Source organism: Pectinophora gossypiella, chromosome 24, assembly GCF_024362695.1.
Source record: "Pectinophora gossypiella chromosome 24, ilPecGoss1.1, whole genome shotgun sequence".
Classification (NCBI taxonomy): domain Eukaryota; kingdom Metazoa; phylum Arthropoda; class Insecta; order Lepidoptera; family Gelechiidae; genus Pectinophora; species Pectinophora gossypiella.
Window position 1 is genome coordinate 2,750,789 of NC_065427.1, and position 25,777 is coordinate 2,776,565.

The 25,777-nt window shown below is 38.2% G+C and overlaps 2 protein-coding genes across 26 annotated transcripts in view; one reads left to right on the forward strand and one right to left on the reverse strand.

The window, feature by feature from the left end:
* Nucleotides 1-25,777, reverse strand: part of LOC126377819 (uncharacterized protein K02A2.6-like) — an 86,293-nt gene that overhangs the window by 18,372 nt on the left and 42,144 nt on the right. For 9 of the 16 annotated variants that reach the window (XM_050025723.1, XM_050025722.1, XM_050025724.1 and 6 more), the window contains one exon: nucleotides 3,362-3,454. In XM_050025723.1, the coding sequence (XP_049881680.1) occupies nucleotides 3,362-3,454 (93 nt within the window). Of the gene's footprint in view, nucleotides 1-3,361; nucleotides 3,455-4,047; nucleotides 5,854-6,144; nucleotides 6,943-18,713; nucleotides 19,599-21,181; nucleotides 25,472-25,777 lie in introns of those variants that run through there. The other 7 variants (XM_050025711.1, XM_050025713.1, XM_050025712.1 and 4 more) reach the window with 5 other exon arrangements.
* LOC126377848 (protein ref(2)P-like) lies at nucleotides 37-17,743 on the forward strand. Of its 10 annotated transcripts, none has more exons than XM_050025833.1 (14): nucleotides 7,109-7,286; nucleotides 8,772-8,957; nucleotides 9,411-9,482; nucleotides 10,335-10,415; nucleotides 13,034-13,202; nucleotides 14,127-14,237; nucleotides 14,593-14,685; nucleotides 14,806-14,901; nucleotides 14,974-15,085; nucleotides 15,217-15,358; nucleotides 15,433-15,503; nucleotides 15,604-16,267; nucleotides 16,492-16,738; nucleotides 16,928-17,743. In XM_050025833.1, exons 5-14 carry the CDS (start codon nucleotides 13,115-13,117, stop codon nucleotides 16,987-16,989), a joined length of 1,686 nt encoding a protein of 561 aa, XP_049881790.1. In that variant the 5' UTR covers nucleotides 7,109-7,286; nucleotides 8,772-8,957; nucleotides 9,411-9,482; nucleotides 10,335-10,415; nucleotides 13,034-13,114; the 3' UTR covers nucleotides 16,990-17,743. The 10 variants fall into 10 exon arrangements, with proteins under 10 accessions (XP_049881788.1, XP_049881783.1, XP_049881785.1 ...); XM_050025832.1 differs by having other exon boundaries at nucleotides 8,772-8,929; XM_050025834.1 differs by lacking the exons at nucleotides 7,109-7,286; nucleotides 8,772-8,957 and adding an exon at nucleotides 9,182-9,310.

The window sequence follows — 25,777 nt, forward strand, 5'->3', positions numbered from 1 at the left end:
ACAAAGGGAACTTAGCCCATACAGCCTAGTCTTTGGTGATCTTGATCTTTTTTGGAGAAACACCCAGAAAATGTCTTCAGTCTTCACTCTTCAGGTGTCAGGTAACGTCATTAGTTTTCAATATTATAGCTTCATGTATAATCCGATAAATAATGTCTTCAGTGATATCATTTTGCTTTTGTCATTTTTGAGTAGTATTTGTTTTGATAATAGTTACGCACTCCGGCACTCGCACAGACTATAAAGAGACCCTGGCACTCGCAAAGATAATTAGTATAACAACACAGACCAAGTAGGGATGCTACGCATCAGCCGGAAATGTTCCATAGTACAAAAATTGCTCTGTGGAAACTGCTCTTATAGAACATGACAACTCTTTCTTTTTTAAATTGAATTATTTGCCATGGAAGTTAGTAGCTTTGGGTGGTAGCAATTTTAGCCTTTTTAAGCCTAAATCGCCTCCTCTTTTCACCCTCGTGACAAAATCAATTTTTTATTTGGAATGGGAATTTGAAATGAAATAGGTAATGCTATTTATTATTTTATTTTTTTAATGGATTGTTTTCTGGATCTCGTGTACTCAGAAATTCTTGCACAAATTGATGTCAGAGATTTTTTCGTGACAATCACACACGCCTTCTTCATCTAGGGCGTCGAGGAGTGAAGTAAATGGGTGCATCTGAAATAAGAAACACAAAATAAAAAAAAATAATAACATTACAAGAGCTCTAAATCAACAGAAACAAATAAACATCATACTACGCCACACCCATACCTAGTCCATTCTGTCGAGGGCAATTTTTTTTGTGTTCTATCTGTAGATAAATATGAAAAGTAAAACAATATCAAAATAATTGCCCGTAACTAGATATTTGTGTATAATATATCATACAACTTACCACTTTCGACTCTTGTATGTTTCTCTGCAACTTCTACTTTGTTGTAGGAATGGTCTTCATGCAGTCTCCTCTTGCAATAATTGTGCTCATGAGAGACATTTTCTGAAAAGTAATGTTTCAGTGAGTTGCATTCTCAGACTTCTGCCACTGTTATTTTCGATCGATACAATATTAGACTTAATTATAGACTCTGAACTACAAATAACCTATTTATAGTATTTCATATTCATTTATATGGATCAATAACAGTCTCATGAGATAATAGAGTAGGTTATACATTAATTACAAAGGTACATCATATAAAACTACAAAAGTCCCCATTTTATACACAACGGAGCATTGGGCATGCCCAAACCTGTCCTATGTACGTGCTCCCTATACCCTAATTTTCCAAAGAACTTCATAGAGCATTACTAATTTTCAAAATCCGAACGATTTATATAGAGTATACTATATAAACGTTTACGATTTTGCCATTCCCTGTTGCAATTTATTTAAATCATTTTTACCTGTCCCAGGAAAAACGTTCTTAACGCTCATCTCTTGCTCCACCACCTCTCTTGGCATATTAGATTCTACATACATACATACATAAACTCACGCCCGTAATCCCAAATGGGGTGGGCAGAGCCACAAGTCATCAAAGACAACTTGCAGCCACTGTTGATACGAAGTCCTAAGATGGATATGATGAACCTTATGGTGATAAGGGATCAGCCTATCGCCCATAACATTAGTCCATCATGTTAGAGGACGCAATCCCTCTGTCGGTTTTTACGACATGCCCGGGAAGACAAGCAGCTGAACGTATTCTATGTTTTTTATTTGCTCCCAGAACAGCATAGAAACATAACAATATTAGATTCTGTAAATCAAAAATTTAGAATAAAAATACTAAAAAGTCGATGGATCGTTTGGTAAAGTGGAAACTATTAGCCGATGTTATTAAATTGCTAAAAGTAGTATAATACCAGATAAAACAGACATTTTATTTTACACAACAGAAATACACATTTTGTTCAGATTTATAAGTATTAGGGTACTTAGTAAAGAAATAATGTGAATGTTTTGCAGACTCCTTCAATAAAAGAAAGTAAGAGAGATTACATACCTGACTAATCAATAGCTTGAATATAGCAAGGAAATTCAAGTAACATTTCACCTGGCAGTGGATCTGCCTTTAAATTTTTTGATGGGTACCGCAGACTTCTTAAGCCGATTGCATTTCATATTAAAATCTCTTCCCTCAAAATGATTACCGCATACATATTTTAATGAATGCAATTTCTGATAGGTACATATATATATAAAATCCTCTTTACCAACAAACTTCACCCATTGTCTGCATCTAAAAAATATTTAAAAATTACATTTCACATACTATGATACGCAATTATATAATATAGTTAGGCTGTCTTCTTAAGGCGTTTTCTTTCACTGTTTAGCAAATTCATATGTTGGGTGGGTGAAGATTCATCAATATTAAAAAAATCGAAGTTTACTAGAAACTATTGACTGTAGAAAAAACAAGAGTAAAGAATACATTTTGCTTTACTTTAGATAAATCCATGATAAAGAGTGTAATATATTTTTGAGATACAACACCTACTCAAAACAAAAATGCCGCACATCCCATACTTATCGATATACGATATGAGATAGTAAGAGTTACATCACTAGTAAATGTAAAATTTATAACCTATTTTATTCGTTTCTAGCTTGAAATACTATTATTTTCACAGTTACGATTATAAATAAGTAATCCAATGCTTACCGAGCCTCATCCAGAGGGAATTTAGCGATAAACATTCTTTTTTTGCAGTCACGGTGTCTAGTTCGCTCACATGCTTCACAAGTTATAAACCGTTTTTTCACTTTCGGTGGCATTTTACCAAAACCACACAAAACGCACCAAAGATGTTCTATTATGTACTAAAATTGAATGAATCACTTGCTGCTGATTTATATTATTTTGCAGAAATAGTTACCGAAATAAACTCACACAATACGCGATGCCAAAGCAATATGGATGACACACGGCTGTTGCCCAGATGACAGTTTGAGAAAAAGAAGAGAAAGAAACTTCCGAGTAAGCGAAAAGACACTAGGCCGCCATTATTTGCCACGCAAACTCCATATAGGTACTTGGTCTTTGCTAATGTATGGAACATTTGTTTTTTTGTTCGAAGTTGAGTTAGACTGCTCTGAAAATGTCATGTCGCTGTGGCGGCTGGCTGGAAATAGATAAAAAAGAAGAAGGAAGAAGATAAGTAATAAGGAGGGGCGGGGTGAATCTGTCATCTTCTATATGAGCAGCCATAGACATAACGTGAGAATGATATGTAGGAAAATAACCGGCCGTGATAGTGCGTGATTATTCGGTAGTAGGTAGATAGTGGGGTTTTAATTTTTAAACTTGAGAAAACTTACTTTTATTTTAATATTATAATTAAAACACTTACCAGGTAAATTTGCCCGCTTTGAAGCAAATTCTTCAGTTTTGCAATATGCATGATCAACATGTCTTTTTATGGCTGGTTGGTCAAATTTGTTTGCTGAAATAATAATCATGTATTCATTACTTACTCACTTATATAAGTAAATGTGAAAACAATTAGGTTCTGGCTACCATTTAATTGAGTAGGCACTTGCCAACTTGCAGTACAGTACTGTAATACTCCCAGCACCTTTGGTTTGCCTTTGCCTGGAAGACATTGCTACCTTAGCAATAAGGCCGCCTATTGTACTATCTAACTGATTGTAATTGTTTATTTTTAATATTAATTTTAAGTGCAATAAAGAATTTTTGTATTGTATTGATGGTAATACAACTGTAATTTGTTCAAACCAATTTCCAAAATAACCATTAGGCGGTTGAAAATAATCATATACTATAAAAACGGTTTATTGCACATATAAGCACAACATTAAAAACAAAACTGGTCATATTTATATACCTAATCAAAGACCTTGTACCTAAGTACCTAATAAATACCAGAAGATATTTTTTTTTCTGGCCTAAAGGTCTATGTAACCAGGCCAAAAAAAAAAATATTTTTTTCCAAAAATGTTATGTTGTTTTGTTTTATACTAAGACCAAGTATATACAAGGTCTTTGGTTTTATAGGTTAGCTAGGTAGGTACTTACGAAAATCTTTAATTGGTACTCTAGGTACTCCACTCGCAATTTCTTCTGGCGTGAACAATGAGGGATAAGCACTGTATCTCAAGCGAAAACTAGGCTTGACAAATCGCTGCTCAAAATGTATATGGCAAACCACACGCCGACGTAGTTTTGCTTTTGGAGTACCTCTGAGAGCTTGAGAGTTAATACAATCTAACCACTTGGCGAGTTTTCTCTCATCTGCCACTGGAATAGCATGTAAATGTGCGTCCTGTCGCCTGTTACGGCAACCGTCAATACTACACATTGGAGTGCGCATCTTGAATGTGAAAAAGAATCACTGGGCTTGAAAACACAATGAATGAAACACAATGGGCTTGAGTTGACACACTTGTAACAAAGAAGCACAGGAAAATTATTAGCCTCGTACAGAACGATGGCCATATAATACTGTAAAAAAGAAACGTCAAGTCAACGTCAAATTGAGCTGTCATCTTCATAAAATGGCGCATCGGGGGTGAAGTTGATTGCGCGTCGCGCGAGTGACGCGGTTGACATTCTCCCCGTTGCTCATGCCGATAAACGATAAAGTTTCTGTGTAAAAAGTAGTGTTGCCGAAAAATCGATAGTTTTACTATCGATAGTAAACAGCCAAAGTCATTTACCCAACCGATAGGCCTATCGATAGTATCGATACTGTCGAACATAAAATATTTAAATACGAGCTTTAAATGGTGTGAATTGTTCCACTCAATGCTACATTCAATATTATCGAAATTAAGGTCACTATCGATCGTACAAAACTATCGATAGTATCGATAGCTTGCGCAATATCGAAGAGCGATACTATCGATAGTATCGGTAGTTTTCAAAGACCTTGTATAGAATAGACGGAGCATATTTAAGACGAAAGAAAAACATAGATTTTGTTTTTCGCACTCATGTGAGCCGTCATAAGTTAAAAAGAGATAAATATACTATCGTCGTAACGCCTTTTGTACTTGCGTAGCGGGTTTGTTATAGAAACGTACTTATTTGTATATATTTTGTGTCACGACCACTAGGGATGTTCTATGTCTTTATCGATATTATTTTAGGCCAAGATCTAAAACTTTGTACATACAAATTGAGTGATTAAATGCAGAAACAAGGCCCTTGTATCCATATCGGAGTGGATAACAAGTATTTTAATCAAAACGATACCTATTCGTTCCCAAATAGATAGATACCTATGAAGAACCGTACGGTGTGCTCACAGTGTTAATGATTTCGATAGCTCACGACTGTAAATCCAAAGGGTTGCCTTGTCGGGTTGTGAGCACTTTAAAAGATGGAAAAGGGAAACGGACTCACGTGTGATGAGGCTCTGAACTTGTCTTGGCTGGAATGCTGTTCCTGAGGGGCGCCCCTTATTACTTGTTCACGGTGAAGTTTAGAAGCTGGAGATGGTCACTTAGGTAGTTTTTATGATTTTTTAACACAACACAATATGTTATGATGTCCGTACGCACACTTGACGACCGCTTTTGAAGAGAGCGAAAATGGGTCGTTGGGGTGAATGAATGGATGTATGGGAATGGATATAGGAAGAGCGGGAGATTTAAAGTGCTAACTGATAATTGATTACTTAACACACAGATTCAAAATAACTTCGACCTTCTAGTATATAATAAAAGCAAATACTTCTTTATAAGATTTTTATTCAATATAGTTAGAATACAATGACCACGAAGCACTTAACAATTCCGATTTTTGGTGGTAAAAAAATTTTTCCTCATGTTCACTTTCTTTAGAAGTGTATAGTGTCGGCTCTGGTCGTTATAACTTTACCTGCAAGAATGGCACATATTAACGTGGAGCACACAAATACACAAGAATTACATGTTTACACATTGCACATAGAAGGAATAATCACAGGTACTTACAAAAATAGTTATTCATACTAATTATTTATAGAAGGAATAATCACAGGTAATTACCAAAATAGTTATTCATACTAATTATTTTGTGCAATAGAGAATATTTGTATTGTATTGAATTATTTTTTCCATGCTAATGTAGAATACAAAAACGAAATAGCTGCAAATTCATCTACAAACTTATAACTAAACTTAAACTCACCTTATGTGAGATATGTGAGTGAATATTGTTGGTACTGCATCTTTATGTAATATTTTTGTTTGGTTTCCTGCTCGATAGAAAGCAAGATACATCGAAATGTAATTAGCACAGGCTTTTTTTTTTTTTTTTATCTTTGGCGTCATGCGACTTGCATATTTGCCATTAAATAGCACAGGCTTAAATAAGGAGAAGGCGTCCTTCAGAAGAGAGAATCATCTCGTTTCATGGTCTGAATCCAATTGTTTCTTAATTTCTGGTTTCGTAAATTAGGATATTTAGAAAATCTGGAAAATACAATATATTTATGTAATCTTCATACAAATCGGAAACAGGTCGAAAAATAAATTAAACGAGAATAGAATAACACATGTAGATGATACATTAAAATATAATATTATGTTATCGACATCAAAGGACAACACTACTTATAATACTTTGGGTACATGATCTGTCAAAGCTGATTAACGTAAAATGTGAAATCAATTATTTGTACAAATGGGACGGCTTTGCTGAAAATATGCATCTGCATCGTGTTTAGGGCTCACTAAACTTTACAAAAACCAGACCAGGTAATGTATTTCTTGCACACAAACATGTATTATATGGTCGATAACTTACCCATGGTGAGACATTGATCGTTCTCCATTATAACACCCATTCTACTCTCACAACCAATAGCTACGCAAGCCATGGTTCATAATGAATAACTATTTCACAGATTGTTTATATAAAAAGTTAAAATAACGTCCCAAAACACCAAAAAACTAACGGCAGGTTTGGTATCCAGCTGACTACCACAACATCTCAAAACGGTAAACACTGACGTTCTAGACAGCGGTGTTTGTCTATGTTTGTTTCTTTTTTCCACAGAGATTGTTGCCATAGGGAAGAAAGAGAGCTGTGATAGTTTGATCGTCACTCTAAAATATTATCCGTCTATTCTATACAAGGTCTTTGGCTGGACAATAGTACGGGTTTTGACCAAGTTTTGACGAAAGTTATAAAATTTTAGTTAAATACACGAAATGTTCTTGTGTAGGATTTTGCGGATTGATATGATTAATCGTGTAAAATGGTTTGGTGCAGTGTAAATGCATGCAAAAGCGATTCGGAGAAGAAAATTGACGAATGTTTTTGCACTTGTAAGTATTTTAATATTTTACTTTATTTGAGTTATGTAGAACCGATGTTTCACTTGATGTGGTTTCGTAAGGGTTCACTTTAAATGTAACGTTTTTTAAGATAAAACAAGGGCTCATTTAAGCGTTTTTAGATATTGTTCTAAACATAACCTTAAAACTAATTGTCATTTAGTTCCGTGAAGTGAAGATTACCCCAAGTAAGGGGTAAATAATACTTTGACGTATTAGAACGATTTTACTTACATCTATCAATCATTCGTCAAGAATCGACCGCACGTATTATTAGGTACTGTACAGTGATCGTTATAAATTTGTAGGTAGCGTCGTATAATGATTAACAGTGTTGTCTTGATCGATAGTTGCTTTACTAACCTCTATTCCCAGTAGTCTTACCGAGAAGTACAACACTTAATATGTGTTACTCCGTTAATCAGCATACGACTCTACAAATAACGATCGCAGTGCAGTAATAATAAAGTCGATTTTTCTTAACTTTATCGGTACCAATTTTGTAGATGGTGTGGCGTCAGTATTACCGTTGTCCTACCATGGTATTCCGTCAATCAGCAAACGAATCACATACGACCCTACAAATAACGATCACAGTATAGTCGATATTTGTTTGAATAATAAGTCATGATTGGCCCTAAGGTTGCTTGGCAGAAATTGCTATTTAGCAATAAGGCCGCTTATTGTACTTGAAAAAAAAAATGAAAATATTGTTTATTGTATCCGATATAGGACTTAATTAGGTACATTCATTTAATTATAAATACAGAGATATATTCAAACTTAGACCCAAAAATAAATCCATCTCTTAAAAACTGAGCAGAGGTCCCCAAACTAGGCACAGCCTGTATCTTGGGGAACCAAATTACAATTAGGTTGCTGAGTTTGTACGAATAAGGTAAAATGAAATGTAGGTACATACTAAAATTTAAGTTTACAAAGTTTCCCAAAATTATCACTAAAATTAACATATAACTTATATTAGCCAAATTAACTTAACTTATGTTTTTATTCGTATGTTTATGTCCTTTGTATATGTCGTTGTGCAATAAAGTATTATTGATTGATTGATGGAAAGATGTATGGTCACGAGCCTTAATATGTCATACACTTTGGTACCATGTCACATTAACTTTTTTGACAAATTGAACTGTAAGTCTCACTAAATGTCAAATATGTTAGTGCAACAGAGTCCTAAAGTGGGTACATTATATTGCTCATGACTGTAATATCGCTCTTAAGCGCTAATTACACTTTCCAATTCATCCTACCGGCTTGCCGATCAGGAAGTCTAATAGCAAATTGGCTGGGAGTAACCATGGTAACCACGAGCTAGTGATCTCGATGTGACCTTGACCCACCGGGTGGGTAGATTGGGTAGTGTAATTACCGCTTTACTGTAATAATTAGAATGCTATATTCTCTACGCAATAAAGTTAAAAATACTATAAAGTCAAATCTTGATCTAACTTACAGATATCCCGACAAACCAGAATTATGCAGTTTATGGATTGCAGCTACTGAAAAGGAAAAACAAATGTTTTAAAAGAAAAAGCATACACCATTCCACCAACTACCCCCGTGTAATCTGCGTGGAACGAATTTTGTCAATAGGCGCCATATTGTTTAATGATGTATGACATTTGTGCAAGCCTGTGATTGGTTAGCGGTGAAGGCCATATATATCGGCCGGCCATTTGAAATTTTCAATAATTTTACTTAGTGTTGCCCAATAATCGATTATTTATCGATATACCGTTGATTATTGGGCAACACTGTTACATGGTACTGTGTGATCGAGTGAAGTGTATTTGACTATTTGTGCTTATCCTCTCAACTTTATCTTAAAGACTTATAATACAAAGCCCAGTGAATCTTTTCACATTCGTTTTCTTCCGTAGAAAATGTATTACAAGTGTTGTGTTTGCGAAAGTTCGCGACAGGACGCTATTTTGCATCATTTTCCATGCACTGAGAAAAGACTTAATAAGTGGTTGAAGTGTCTCGAGAAGCAGGTTAATTTAAAAGATACACCAAAAAGTAAACTTTCGAAGCTCTTTGTGTGTCAAAAGCATTTCGAAAGTAAATTCATTACTGCGAAATCCCATCTTTTAGGCAAGGCGTACCCATCTCTATTCACTGAAGAAGAGATTGCTAGTGGAATACCGTTGAACGAGAATTATACTGGTAAGTATTTACAACCAATTAACTTTCTAAATAACTAGTTTAAACGACTTCGTGTACTACGAAAAGACCGACCACGTGAACGTGATCTATTACTTCACATTTTAATCTGTTTAGGCATTTCGTCCTCAAGATTAGTACCTATTGTTAGTTTATTCACACATGTATTAAAGCCTACATGCTAACCACTCTCCATTGTAATTGAGCGAAGTTAAGGATTCAGTGTTAATAAATTTGAAGGGTGGGTGGGATATCGGCCCCGATTCCTGCAGACACCTCTCAATTTTATTTTGTTATATATACCCGTCATTTTCTTATCCACCGAAAAGAGGTAATGGTGATGTAATAATAAATGAATGAGCGGATGAATGAATAATCCGGGCGAATAAAATAGGCATCTTGCTGATAAGCAACCCATTTGACGTGTGCTCTCAACTTTAAATCTGTAGGGTTATTGGCCAGTATACATTTTTGGAAGGGTTTTTATAGGTATTTCCGCATAAAATATACGTGTGTTCTATAAATTTTATGCCTGTCGATTACCCATCTCTTTCGTTTTCGGCGGATAAGAACAAGACAGATAGGTACCTATACAATGGTATATATACCTATCTTCGGATAAATTGCTTCGTATTATTGCTTTGAACAAAAAACTGCAAAATGTGAACTTCAAAATTTTAAACTCTATGAGCTAACTGTAACTTGACTCTCAGACAGAGCCCCGCGGAGGTCCGTGTTGCTCTATAACAGAGCCTCATCCACCAACCTGCATCAATTTTTGTTTGACATTGACACAACTTTACAGTTACATACTGGTTTATCTATATGTATTAGGTATATTGGTATCTGTTTCAGAAAATGAAAATCCCCAGGTTGAGCATAATTACACCCGAGAAAGGCACTTCGACCATTCGTACTGTAATAGTATGTTGAAAGGTATGTTATTTTATTATTTTATTTAGGTATAATATAATATTCTATATTATTAGGTTTCCCTGCGACTTCGTATTGTTTATGTACGTTTTTTTTTTATTTTATAGATACCTTTTGCGTAATAACATGGCGCAAAGAACAGTTGTCAGAATAGTACATTTTCCTAGTAATTTCCTAGTAATAAAAATAATTTTACTTTAACTTATACCTGTCATTTTCTTATCCGCCGAAAAGGAAATTTTAGGAAGAATGAGTAAATGAATGAATAACCCAGGCGAATCGAAAAGTATCTCGCTGGTGTGCAAACCGTTGCTGCTGTCAGTTATGTCGGGTTATTGGCCAATGTAACATTTTTGGACGGTTGTTTTAGATTTGTGCTTAAAATTGACGTGTGTTCCATAAATTTTATGCTTGTCGATTACCCGTCCCTTTAAAATGATCCCCCGAAAATGACAGATATAACTTAAAATAAAATTAGATTTTATTTACAGGAATTAGCACCAATAACTGAAAAATTAATAAATGGCCAGTCATTCTGATGTCTGAATTTGACATTTCTAGTCCGCCGTAATTGACAACTTTTCAATTTTTTAAGCCGTGGTTTTCTTTCGCTATTTCGAAAGTACTTATTTAAATAGGAGACACGTAATTTTGCTTGTCAAGGTTTTTGCATTAGAAGTTACAATTTTTTTTTTTTTGTAAATTGGATTCTACTATTGATAGAATGAAGGCAGCAGTATAATATCAATTGGCATGCGTATTTAAAATATGGCTGCTTGATATAGTCTGTGGGGATGTCATTGTCATTCTTTGTGGCCTTAAAGGTCTATGTAACCAGGCCAAAAATTAAAAACAATGTCATTCTTTGTTGTCATTAAAGTTGCATTAAAGTCATCATTCAGGCTTTTCGGCGGGAAACGGGAACGGGACAGTTGCTTTCTTCATTGGGTAATCTAAATAATTAATACGAAGTGGTGTTTTGTGGTTAATGATCGCAATAAAGTGTTTTATTATTATTATTATTATCGCATTAAGTTAGTCGGAAGACATTCGCGAGTGTTATTATATTGGAGTATTCAATAAACAAAGTGTATCTCCCTATTTTCGCTTCGTGCCGGGAAGCCGCTTCATAACTCAAAAGTTTATGCGGACTTTTGAGTTAATTCGTTTGGGGTTCGGAGTAGGAGTCTACTCCGAGGGTGGGGGCTTAGGTTTCATCATCATCACCTTTCATCATTACATTAATCATCAAGAAAAAAAATACGTCAGACATGGCTGTATGGGCATAGTTCCCTTTGCCTTAGTGTTGCCGAAAAATCGATAGTTTTACTATCGATAGTAAACAGCCAAAATCATCTACCCAACCGATAGGCCTATCGATAGTATCGATAGCTCTTTTTTGGCGATACTATTGATAAGCAACGATAGTATCGATAGTTAAAAGATGAAAAACTATCGATAGTATCGATACTATCGATAGTTGAAAAACAAAAAACTATCAATACTATCGATAGTATCGCTCTTCGATATTGCGCAAGCTATCGAATCGATACTATCGATAGTTTTGTACGATCGATAGTGACCTTAATTTCGATAGTATTGAATGTAGCATTGTGTGGAACAATTCACACCATTTAAAGCTCGTATTTAATATATTTTATATTACGTGGGTGTTTTTGCAGTGGATATTTGGTTTTGAAGTAGGCAATTCTCTAAAGTTAAAAAAAACACTGTTAAGTGGAGTGGATAGGATTTTTTTTACAATACTATCGATCGATATAAGGTCACTATCGATCATACAAAACTATCGATAGTATCGATACTATCGATAGCTTGCGCAATATCGAAGAGCGATACTATCGATAGTATTGATAGTTTTTTGTTTTTCCACTATCGCTACTATCGATAGTTTTTCATCTTTTAACTATCGATACTATCGTTGCTTATCAATAGTATCGCCAAAAAAGAGCTATCGATACTATCGATAGTATCGATACTCAAAAATCAATCCTTCCTGACCGTATTCGGCCACAGCGACTCGACAACTAATGAGAGCGTCGTTGAGCGTCGTCGTTGTGGGTGAGAGTATCGATACTATCGATTAATTATCGATACTATCGTTTTTTGGTAAACTATCGATAGTTCGATCGAAAACTATCGATAGGGCACTATCGAGCGGCAACACTACTTTGCCTTACCCTTCGGGGAAAACAAAAAAAAAAAAGTCATCATTCAGCGTTTGTTTGTGATATTTTTCGATAAATTATTAAATTCCCGTTTCCCAATTACTTAATAAAAAATGAATGTGGAACCACGTAAATTAGATCCTCTCATTTCTTGTATTGTTCCCGTCTGCAAAAATACCGTAATGAAAAATCCTAACAAGCACTTTTTTTATGTACCGAAATCTGTGAGAGTACAATGGTGTACCGCAGTCAATAAATCAAATGTACCGAAATCTGGTAGTATATATATATGTGAAGATCATTTAAATGTAAGTACATTACTATAAAATCAATTTAAGTGTCTAATTATAGACATCTAACAAGAGCCATGAACTGTTTGTAACTAGTATGTTGTTCTGTAAATAAATCATTTTGTTCACAATTAATTTGTTTTAGCTAGAGGAAGATTTACTGAATTACGAGGTCTGGATAGAGAATAAAGTAACAAAGCCAAGGCTTAAACCTGAAGTGCCTGTAATGTTAAAGAATATTGGACTGGATCTTAGCAGTGTCATGCCTTCTGGATCAAACTGGGAAGAACCTGTGCCAGCTACACAGGATAAAGGTATTCAGTGTGTGCCTCACTACAGTAATAAAACTGTGCAAGTTATGCCAACCATGGTCAGCAGGTCAGTTGGTACAAGGCTTTTCCCCGACTATACAAGTTGAGAAGTTGCAGTAGTTTTATGCAGTTGGATCATATGTTCATTATGTAAAAAATGATGATACAAAGTGTAGCTATGTTACCTACTGAATAAAGATATTTTCGAAATACTTAGATTTTTTAAAATATAAGGTTCAGGTCAACAAAGACTTTACATTTTAAACATGGATAATAATTTATAAGAATAAAATAAATGAAAGTCACAAAAAAGTATAAAGTATCGTATAGTAGTAAGTAAAAGTATAAAGTATAGTGTCATGAAAGTGTATAAGTGAAGATCAATGTTTTGTGTTCATAGTTTAATTACATTTCTTATCTATTTAATTACATTTGATATCTATCTAACAATCTCCCCATTCTAATAGTTAATTTTTGTTTTATATTTCTTAAATTCTGCAATTTTCAAGGTAGAAAGATAAAAATTGTTATGCAGAATATTTGTGACTAACAAAAAGTCGTGCATATTTTTATTGAAATCTGCCTGCAACTCCTTGAAAGAGGGAGTGAAATTTTATATGGGACTTCTCGCAGTTTTCAAGGTAGGTCTTGGTACATTTTTAAAAGGGAACCATGTTACCCCGAACTTAAGACGAGCGAAGCCATGGGCATACACTATCCATACATACTCGCCGGTTTAGAGTACTTTTGACTTGGCTTTTCTTTAAAACATCATTTATTTCATTTCACCAGGGGGTGACTGAAAAGCAGCAGCCATGCTGAGGCTCCTCCTTTTCGGCCACAACTGATAATGTGTTGTAATTAGTAACCAATTTTGTAAAAATATGTGTGGTTCAATAAACTTCTTTTTTATTTATTTCTTTTCAGTGTTAAATAATTCTTCAAAAGAAACTGGCGGCGCTTATGATGATAAAATTGGCGACAAATTTGTAGAAGACATATTACAAGATCGTTTTCAGCAGAATCCAGGTGATACAGGTACCTATTTGTTGGTGGTAGATCAAATATTGCTGACTTTTTCTTAGGATGAGTAAATTAAAGATGAGAAGGGATTGTGTGTGTCTGACAGAATCGGGCGGATGATTATGAACGTGAAGATGACCAGGTAAAGGATACCTATAAGATGGTGTCCTGAATTACATAACACTAAGCCATGCCTATTTTACATTAGGGTAGACAGAAATCACAGAATTTTACTTACGACATCCATACATCACTTTCGCTTATTACTCTTACTTCTAAATAATCACGCGAATACAGTATGATCGTGGATTTTACTAAAGTAGTTATTTATTTATTTTCAGTTTTTTTTTATTTATTTGTTTGTTTTCAGCTTCACAAGAAACTGGAGTCCTTGATGGTGAAGATAACGTTGAGGAGGATATATTCGAAGAAATCGTAGACGATGATTTTCACCAGATTCCAGGTACCTACCAATTTATAAAGCACTTTAAGCGAAGTTGTTGGCAGATTAACTGTTGTTCTTTTTCTTACGATGAGTAAAACTAAGGTATCGGGCGGGTGACTATGAATGTGCGTGTTGCAGGAGAGGCGCAGCCTGCGACGCTGTCGGCGGGCGAGTTCTCGTGGCAGCGGGCGAGCGCGGTGGTGCCGGGCGACGCCGACGACGTCGCCGGTGCAGGTGAGGGGGGCGGGGTGTACCGCATTAGGGTTGGTTATAGTCGACAGACAACAACGTTCCGTCTTGTTGCAGAGTATGATATGGAAGCGGAGATGTTCGAGGCCCCGGCGCCGCGGGCCAGCGCTCGCGAGCAGGCCCTGCACGAGGGGTACCGCTGCAACGGCTGCGGCGGGAGCATAGTGGGGTGAGCAGTGCTGGCAGGAGCACGGCGAGGAGGTGGCGTGGTGCAAGCTACAACCCGTGTGCTGGTTGCAGGTTCCGCTACAACCCGTGTGCTGGTTGCAGGTTCCGCTACAACCCGTGTGCTGGTTGCAGGTTCCGCTACAACCCGTGTGCTGGTTGCAGGTTCCGCTACGTGTGCGTGCAGTGCGCGGACGTGGACCTGTGCAGCGCGTGCGAGGCGGCGGGCCAGCATATGCGCCACTACGCGCTGCGAGTGCCCGGCCCGCGGGCCTACGTGAGTGTGGGGGGCGGGGGGCGGGGGGGCGGGCGCGGGGGGCGGACGCGTGCTCAGCTCGGGCTTTGTTGCAGGACGAGGTGGCCGCGGTGCTGCACAGGGTACGCCAGGCGCTGCTGGCCGACTCCATCCTGCTCGGGGACGGGTGAGGGACACACACATACGCACACACAAATCCTTACACACAGTCAATATACACATTCTAACGCGCTGCACCATGGTCTAACATGGTGGCTTATGTACAGTTTGCAGATGGAGGCAGAGGTGAAGGAGGAGCCAGAGGAAGCGGACCCGATAGCGACGCCAGCGGATCCGATAGCGATGCCATCGGACCCGATAGCGATGCCATCGGACCCGATAGCGATGCCAGCGAACCCGATAGCGATGCCAACGAACCTGATAGCGATGCCAGCGAACCTGATAGCGATGCCAGCGAACCTGATAGCGATGCCAGGGAACCCGATATCGATGCAAGCGGTTCTTATGTCGATGCCAAAAGATCCAATATCGGTGCAAGCGTATCCGATAGCGATGCCAGCGGCAGCGAATGACGGGGACGAGTGCGAGATAGAGGCAGAAGTGAAGAAGGAGCCAGAGGAACCGGACCCGATAGCGATGCCAGCGGATCCGATAGCGATGTCAGCGGATCCGATAGCGATGTCAGCGGATCCGATAGCGATGTCAGCGGATCCGATAACGATGTCAGCGGCAGCGAATGACGGGGACGAGTACGAGTCGGTCGGTGCCGCGTCTGCGGCCGAGTCCACGCATGCGCTCGAGGCCGACACGGCGGCCAGTGATGATGACGACAGCTACGCGCCGTCCGAGGACGACTCGGACTCGGACACAGAGGCGGGCCGGAGCGCCCCCGGACACACAGTCGACTACAGCACACCGACACGCTCGCAGGTGCGTGGAGACGACGGTTTCTTGGCTGCTTTTGTTATAAGTACATTTACCAGAAGGCGCGACGAACAAATGGTAATAATATGGTTATCAGCTGCATAATGTGCGTACGTGAGTTTGTTCCTCCTGTGTGGCGCTCTACAGACCATGTCGTCCGTCCGACATTTTTTAATTGTTTTTGTATTTGAACTGACTCCTAATGGGATGTATATTGTTTATGTTTGCAGTCTCACCACGCGTCACCATCTTCGGCACGCGCTGTCAAGCGACCAGCGCCGGATCCTATATGCTACTTCGACCTGAGGAAGAATGCTGCGATGATAGCGGGTGACCGCAGCAAGAGCGACATGAAGCCAGCGGCGTTGAGGCGGCAGCCGGCTACGCAGCTCCACAGCTTACCTCGCCACGAGGACGACACACTCGCTGACAAGAGACCGTTGTCCGCGGCACAAGTTTTGTTAGACTCTAAACGAGGTGAGTGCGTATCATTCATAAAAGTTTATATGTATGATCGTACTTACTACACGCAAACTAAAACTTTTAACTCAAGATATTTATAGCCAACATGAAATCACGCCTGCATGCCTATCTGGGGATTATTAAGATCCACAACCGACACCGTGTCCGAGGTGTGCTATAACTTACGTTCTTAATTTGTTGCAGCGCGTGTTATCCTAGAACGACTCGACGACACTGAAGTACACACGCCGAGAGTCAAGAGATGACGCTGTCTCAAAACGAAAGACTGACCAAATAGATGTGATATATTATGATTTAATATGGTTTTTGTAAACTAAATCGTTCCCTTTGTTTTATCAAAACAAATGTTAATGTCTTAATCTAAATAGAAATAACCAATATTATTTTTGCTTCGCCACACAAGACATATCTAGTCACTAATAAGGAAGGCTCTTGAATCTTTAGTACTCAGTAGGGTCGCCTAGTAGGTACTAATGTCTCAGGTCAATCTCAAAGGCGCTATCGAGTTGTCGGCACCGGTATGCGTTTGAGTTTGAGTCCTGCAGTTTTGCCTTCGCGAATGGAATGGTAAAAGGTTCTGCGGATTTATATCATATCAATATCGTTCTTTTTTTTTATTTGACCCGGATAAGTGTGAAGCTCCGATGATCTCTCTAGGTGTTCTCCTTCTTAAAACATACACGTCTTCTCCAGCAGATTTGCTCTTATTACCCTACCCCAAGGCCCTACCCTACCCCTACCTATCTGGATATGTTCACAACAAAATGATTCCATTCATGGTATAAGAAAACCAGGTTTGCTCAATCCTATGACAAGCCGCCATTGCCCTTTGATGACGTGTTACTTACATTGATATCTCCAACATTCCAAGGACGTAAATTTTATTATAAAAATTAAGTCTTCATAATCATATCATTTATTGCATTCCACAATACACATTACTTTATATAACATCCTTCTGTATACCTGTATTTAAAAATAAAGATTTTGATTTTTTAATTTTATTATCTTTTACTAAAAGTTCAAAATTTCCATGCAAAACATTGGTCGTGGGTATTTTTTTTACAAAATGGAAACGCAGGGTGAGATGACGTCAGCTGGGATAACCTTGAAATGTTAGCTGTCACTTTTGAGCATACCTGCATGATATTGCTATAGAATAAGGAATAATACAACGCCATTGCCTCGATTCTGTCGCGTGCGATCGCGCCACAGATGATCGCTTTTCTCGCTTTAGCAAATGACTGTTCTGACTAACAGAATAGGATAGATGCATAGGCAAATGCAGATATGCTTTGACCCTAAAGATGTTATTATAGCGTGCGTAAGAATAGTGTGTTGGTCACTGTATTGGTCTTCATATCACTCGTCAGACGCTCATCCACACGTGTGTCTACACTCAGCGGGATCCCCTGTCTGGGAGACATAAGAGTGATGCAGAGAATTAGATCTGAATTTGTTCTACTGAATTATCCTGAAAACAGAATTTGTTCCGTTAAAAAAACGGAAATACAAAGTTTTCTAACCGACCTCCAGCCAGCGGGATATTTCCCAAAGTTAAGTCTGATGAAGTATAAATTGGTATTAACTTTTAGATCTGTATTTATTCTGTTCAACAAAACAAAAAAAAATGTTCTGACATCCTTACTTCAGCTACAATCAAGCTGCAATGAAACCTCCAGTCAGCGGACTTTTTCTCTCAATGACATTCTTTTGTAACTTTTACACTAAAATAATAAAAAATAACCTATTTAAGACTATAATTTCACTTAAATTACCTATTCGTACATCTAGTGCTTAAATTAAAAAGTATAGAATTTGAAAGATATTATGTGAGTAGAATATAAAAAAAACTATGTATCAGGTACAAAAAGTCCGCTGACTGGAGGTTTCATTGCAGCTTGATTGTAGCTGAAGTAACACTACATAGGTCTCTACATAGGTATGTAGTGAGAACAAACTGCGCACATTTATAGAGTAGTTTATTTATAACCAATAGTTGGTACTAACTGGTACCTTCATATACGTAGTTTGGACCTCATAACTTTTAAGGATAAATTTCTTAAATTTTATGCCTGTCGATTACCCGTCCCGTTCCTTTTCGGCGGATAAGAAAATGACAGGTATAACTTAAAATTAGATGGTGTCTACAGGAATCGGCACCACTATTGACTTTAAAATCAACAGAATGTGTATTTAAATATTGAACACCTTTTGTTTTCACACAACGATTGTGTCCATTTATTCACTTTGTACGGTATAATATTCAGATCCTAGTAGATCAATTTAATGCTTACACTTGATTCAACAACCAACAAAATATCTCTCTCATTTAAATCTTATTATACTTAAAGACGAATCAATCACTAGACCCAATGGCCCTGATTCCTGGAGACACTTATTTGTACTTTAAGTTATACCTGTCATTTTCTTATCTGCTGAAAAGGAAAGAGACAGATGATTGACAGCTGTTAATTTAATATGAATGAGCGAACGAATGAATAACTGGACGAATTAGGCATCTCGCTGGTATGGCACCCGTTTGACGTGTGCTGTCAATTCAATTTTGTCGGGTTATTGGCCAATCTAATTTTTTTAAAGGGTTGTTTAAATTTCTGCCTAAAATTGACGTGTGTTCCTTAAATTTTATGCCTGTTGATTACCCGTCCGTTTCTTTTTCGGCGAAAAAAAAATTACAGGTATTACAAAAGGTAGGTAATAAAATTAGTTGGTGTGTACTGGAATCGACCAATACCATTATGCATACATTTTAAACTGTTATAAAGTACGAAATGTAACACTACGGGTCACTGTGTCACTTTCTTCTTAAAAGCACTACCTTCCTTACCGCATCCTGTAATAAAACACAAACTATTTATTCCATAAAAGTAAACACTACGAATAGGACGGTATACTTAAAAAGAGTGGGTGGAGGAGCTCGGTGGCGTAGCGGTAAACGCGCTCGGTCTGCGATTGTTGAAGTTAAGCAACTTTCGCAAAGGTCGGTTTATAGGGTGGGTGACCACAAAAAAAAAAGTTTTCATCTCGAGTTCCTCCGTGCTTCGGAAGGCACGTTAAGGCGTTGGTCCCGGCTGCATTAGCAGTCGTTAATAACCACCAATCCGCACTGGGCCCGCGTGGTGGTTTAAGGCCCGATCTCCCTATCCACCCATAGGGAAGGCCCGTGCCCCAGCAGTGGGGACGATAATAGAGTAACTATGGCGAACTTTATATCTCAATGAGGGACTTTCCACGCTACGTTCACCAAAAACAATATAGATGGCGTTGTGCAGATTTAACGTGATAATTACATATTTTCTCATTACTCGGTAACATAATTATTAAAAAATACAATGTAATGACAGAAGCTTATATAATAATAATTGTTGCCTGATATTTGGATCACATTATGTATAGAATTATGTTGCTACCTATATTGCTTCTCTTTATTTTGATCAGTATAATAATGGGTGGAAGACGTAATTGTACCTGGGTGTAATAAAAAGGGTTATCATTTATACCAAAAAACAAATATAAAAAGATGCATAAGTCTATTATCCATGAAATTGGAAGGTTAAACGAAGGAAAATGTTTACAGCGCCATCTATATTATTTTTGAGGAAAGTAGCCTGGAAAGTCCCTGATTGAATACTCCGACATCGTAACCCCGGAGCGCGGTTTATCCTGATCCCGACTAAGTAACGCTCACACACTCAATTTACCGCTGAAAATTCAACGGGCTGCCACAATCTAGCCCGAACACTATTGACCGAAGAGTGACATAGTCTACTACTTTCTATCCGACTGCGGCGAAGCAAAAAGGAGGGGTGTTTGACCGCTATGTATGTCATCATCATCACTAATTTAAGAGCCACGCTCTTGTCGGTGTAGCATTCTCCATGCTACTTTTTAGGGAAAAATAGAGCAGTGGTTTCCCTCTTTCCTTCTGCTCCGCAGTACTCTGTCTGACGCGAGTGGGATGGCGCCCAGAGTAGTCTATTTCAAAGTCGTCAGCGCAAAGGCAGCGCCATCTATATTATTTTTGGCGAATATAGTGTAGTGTGCATCCTGGCCGGGTCGCCATGAGGTGTTGTATTGTATTAATGAAACAACCGAATAGATCGAACGTTCGTTTAATACTGATCCATGTATAGATACTTATTGGTTATATGCAACATTAGGTTATAGGTATTAAGTATACATATAGTATTAAGTACACACTACAGTAGCCTGGAAAGACCCTTATTCCGGAGATGAAATATCGGAATAAACTCCGAATCTCCGGAATTTCGAAATTCCGGGTTGGATGCCCTAACAGTTACCTGCACTGATGGACGGGGCGGGCGCGTGCTGCTTCCGCGACGCACGCCTGGCCAGCGCCTTGTATTCTTTTATGTCATCATCGCTGTCAAACTTCACGTCAACTGTAGTTGATAATATATATTTTTTTTTCTTATAATAACAATGTTACAAACATTGGAATACAGACATCGGTAAACCTGCAAAAGCCCCTGTAGTACTCACTTACTACAGGCACTCCAAAGTATTATGTATCGGCTCGTTATATCACCAGTAGCCAGGTAAGTACGTCCGCACACGCTCACAGCTCTCACGTGACTGCCTCCCCGCTACCCGTGAACTCGAGACATAGATATGCACAAACACTACATCCCTTCCTTATCATAATTGTAAGAAAGATGTGTGCTAACAATTACAACAACCACTGGATAATCAATATATTTATTGACACAAATACCAACTCGGTAAGTAACTAATCAATCACTTTACGATATCAAAATTAACAAAATAATCACTTATAGTTTCTAAGTATTAATAGTTTTGTATTATTTCTTCGCAATCTTCATTGTTCTGTATGTTCTCTTTGTTTCCGTCCTGAATCTTCCATTCTCCTTCGACCCTTTTTAAATGAATAACATTACGTCTAAGTTGTTGCCCCGTTTCTTCATTTCTCAACTGTACGTCTCCACCTTTAGTGCTTTCCACCACATGAGGGATTGGTTTAAAGTTTGTTGCTAGCTTATTTTGTCTTTCCATATCTTTAACATAGACTTTATCACCTTCTCTTATTGTAGACTCTGCAGCTTTTCTCTTTCTGTCACCATATTCCTTCCCCTTTTCCTTGTGTATTGCGTCCTTGTCTCTAACGTCTAAATCATCATGTCTGTGTTCCCTGTATAGTAGAGAAGGTATTTTATCCTTGTTCTGTCTTCTGAAAAACAACTCAGCCGGTGTTTTCCCTGTCACAGTATGTGGAGTCGAATTATACATCATTAGGTATTCCCAGACGCATTCCTTTAAGTCTCGTTTTTGGAATTGACAAATTTTTAGCCGTTTTAAAATGTCGCGGTTTTGCCGCTCTACCTCCCCATTCTGCTGCGGCCAATAGGGAATCGTGTGAAAAAGTTTTATGTTGCACTGTCGGCAATATTCTTTAAATTCGTCACTTACGAACTGGCGGCCATTATCCGCAGTGATGGAGGTAGGGTAACCTAAGCGACTAAACATTTCCTTTAGTAATTTTATGATCTGTGAACTTGTAATGGCTTTAGTGAATTTAATTTCTTTATATCTGCTAAAGTAATCAATAACCACCAATATATATTCATTGTTCGGCAGCGGCCCGAGAAGGTCCAACGCTACGTCCATCCATGGGGCTACAGGCAATTCCCTTCGTCTCATGGGCACTGGAGGTGTCGGCAGCCCTACTAGCGTGCATCCTTTGCATTGTTTTACTATTGTTTCAGCATCCTTGTCTATGCGTGGCCACCAGACTTTAGATCTCAAGCGACTTTTCATGGCCACTATCCCTGGGTGGCCTTCATGAGCTGCATCCAAGACACTCTTTCTCAATACTTTAGGTACGACTATACGACTGCCTCTTAACAAAATATTGTCATAGAAACAAAGCTCCTGTTCGAAAATCTTAAATTCCTTTACAGATGCATCCCAGTCCTTATTATAAATCCCTCTTTTAACTTTTTTAATTTCAGGATCATTTTCGGAGGCTTCGATGATAGCTCGCATAGATACCGCACAAGGGCGAGCCTGTTCCACTATGTTATGGACGTAATCTTCAATATTGCCTGAAGGGATTTCTGAATATGTGCAAAGTCGAGACAGTGGGTCGGCGATGTTGACTTTTCCTGGTTTATATTTGATGTTAAACTGATAACTCTGTAGACGCAGAACCCATCGCTCCACACGCGCACATGGTTTTGACTTTGGCCCGAATAGAAATTCCAAAGGTTTATGGTCCGTGATGAGGTCAAATTTCTTGCCAAACAAAAACATGCTGAAGTGCTCTACAGCCCATACCAGCGCAAGCGCCTCTTTCTCTGTCTGGCTGTATTTTCTTTCAAGCTTCGACAGTGTTCGATTACCAAAAGCAATTATTCTTGGCCCTCTACTATCGGTTTGTATCAATATGGCCCCCAAACCTACTGGACTTGCATCCGCAATTACTTTTGTTTCGTCATCTGCGTCGTAATACCCCAAACTCTTAATAGTAGATAGCGCCTGCTTTAACTGACGAAATGCTTTGTCTTGGTCATCTGTCCATAAGTCCTCTATGCTTGCCTTTTTTGCCTTCTTAAGTCTCAACAACATCTTTAATGGTTCAGTCATAGTTGCGAGATTAGGTAGCCATTTGTTAATATAATTGACTAAACCTAAGAAGCTTTGAAGTTCTTCTAACGTTTTGGGGGCGCGAAACTCGGCAATGCTGGTTATATATTTTTTCAGCGGTTTTGCTCCATTTGGTGTCAACTCATGTCCGAGAAAATTAATTGTTTGTACTTTGTATACACACTTAGCTTCGTTCAGTAACACGTTGTTTTCTTTTAGGGTCTGTAAAACTTTTGCCAATCGTTCATTGTGTTGTTGCTCGTTTTCCCCATAAACCAAGATATCATCGATGAAGTTCATAACTCCGTCTAAGCCGGTCAACATTCGCTCCAATATCTTTTGAAAAAGTTCGGGTGCGCAAGTGATCCCAAACATCAATCGTTTGTATCGGTATAGGCCTTTGGAAGTGATGAAAGTCGTTAGGTGCCTGGAGTTGGGATGTATTTCCACCTGGTGGAATGCGTTCTTTATATCTAATTTTGAAAAGTATTGGGCTTTCTTGATCTTGGGCAACAGATTATCCATGCACGGCAGGGGGTGGTTTTCCCTCAATATAGCTGAATTAGCACGCCTCATGTCTATACATAGTCGTAAATCGTCATTATCTTTAAGTATAGGTACCACAGGTGAAATCCACTTGGAAGGTCCATGTACTTCTTCAATTATATCTGCGTCGAGTAATTCCTGTATTTTGCGTTCGACTTTTTTTTCGATCGGAATTGGTATTCTTCGATAAGGCTGTGACACAGATTTGCAGGTATCATCAATGGGTATTTCAACGAGTACATCCTTAAATTTCGGGAACGGTTGGTGTGTTTGTGACACTTCATTAACTCCAACACCTAATTTTAACACTCCCAAACTCATGGCAGTTTCCTTTCCCAATAAATCTCTCGATCCATCGTTAATTACATACACCACAGCTTGCACAGATTTCCCATTCGTTCCAATGATGGTTTCAAATGTACCTTTCACGTCCAAGGGTGTTTTACTTCCATAAGGGTACAGGGTTTTGTTTGACCCTTTAACTTGATTGGTCACCATCACTCTCTTCTGTTTCAAAGTTTTCCAAGTCTTGTCAGTAATGAGATTTAGCTTGCACCCCGAATCGATCAACATATTTACTTTAATCCCTCCTATTATACATTCAATCGTAGAGTCATCATTCATGTTAAATACGTATTGTACATCTTCCGGTAAATTACCATCATCAATGCAGTTTGTTTCTTTCCCGTTCCTAATCCTTTTGTTTTTTGTGTCATCATTCAGTTTATTATCCATTTTCCGTTTTTGTGGTCTTGATCTGCATAACGCAATGAAATGTCCTAATTTACCACACGCATGACATTTTTTCTTTTTCGCAGGACATTCTTGATTGGGTAGACTATGCGCCGCGTAGCCACACCTGCCACATTTACGGTTTCCTGTTTTACTTGGGCCTGGTTTAGCTGGATGACTACCAATGGCATTAACATCAGCACTGGTGGTTGCCACATTCTTATTAAATCCATATCCTTCCAATTGATGTTCTACCGCTTCTAGAGTATTAGCTTCGTTTATAATTTTATCGAGTGTAACATCATTTCCCAGAGTAAGTATCTTTTTCCGAAGTTCTGATGACGAACATTTTTCAACGATTTGGTCGATTAGGAATTCATCTGTATTTGTGAATTTACACTTTGATGCTTGGTTTCTAAGTCTAATAACAAACTTTTCAAACTTCTCTCCTTCCTCTTGTTTTATCTGGCGAAATAAGTGTCTTTCATAAATTTTGTTTTCCTTTGGGAGAAAGTATCCATCCAGTTTTTCAATAGACGTTTTAAAAACATCTTCACCTTCTGCAGGAGTGACAACGTAAGCTCCAGGTAGATTATAAATAATCTCTTGCAAATCAGGTCCACCTAAGAGTAACAATGTCGCTCTTTTTTTCTCAGCGCCTTTGATTTCCGTAGCATCAATATAAATATTGAACACCCTCTTCCATCGTTCCCAACGCATGGCAATTGTGCCATTATCCCCATCGAGGTCGAGCTTTTCCGGAGGTGGAAGTAGACCCGCCATGTTTAGACTATTTGTGGCAACCTGAAAGAAAACAAAACACTGGCTGTGGGGACACCGAATTTACTCAGTACTCACACCTGGTGCATTCATACATTATAGGTATAGGCTCAAGCTGCCTAATCTTTTTTTTTTTTTGTATACGCATGGTTTACAATTTCATGAAAGCCCATACTGCTTTTGACACAACATAAACGCATGGTTTACAATTTCATGAAAGCCCATACTGCTTTTGATACAACATAAACGCATGGTTTACAATTTCATGAAAGCCCATACTGCTTTTGACACAACATAAACGCATGGTTTACAATTTCATGAAAGCCCATA

What these genes read in the sequence shown, in the direction of transcription:
- LOC126377848 (XM_050025826.1), top strand. Translation starts at nt 9,200, where the DNA reads ATGTATTACAAGTGTTGTGTTTGCGAAAGTTCGCGACAGGACGCTATT. An exon ending in TGCCCGGCCCGCGGGCCTAC is followed by an intron (nt 15,359 to 15,432) that starts GTGAGTGTGGGG and finishes GCTTTGTTGCAG; the next exon opens with GACGAGGTGGCCGCGGTGCT. An exon ending in GCACACCGACACGCTCGCAG is followed by an intron (nt 16,268 to 16,491) that starts GTGCGTGGAGAC and finishes TTATGTTTGCAG; the next exon opens with TCTCACCACGCGTCACCATC.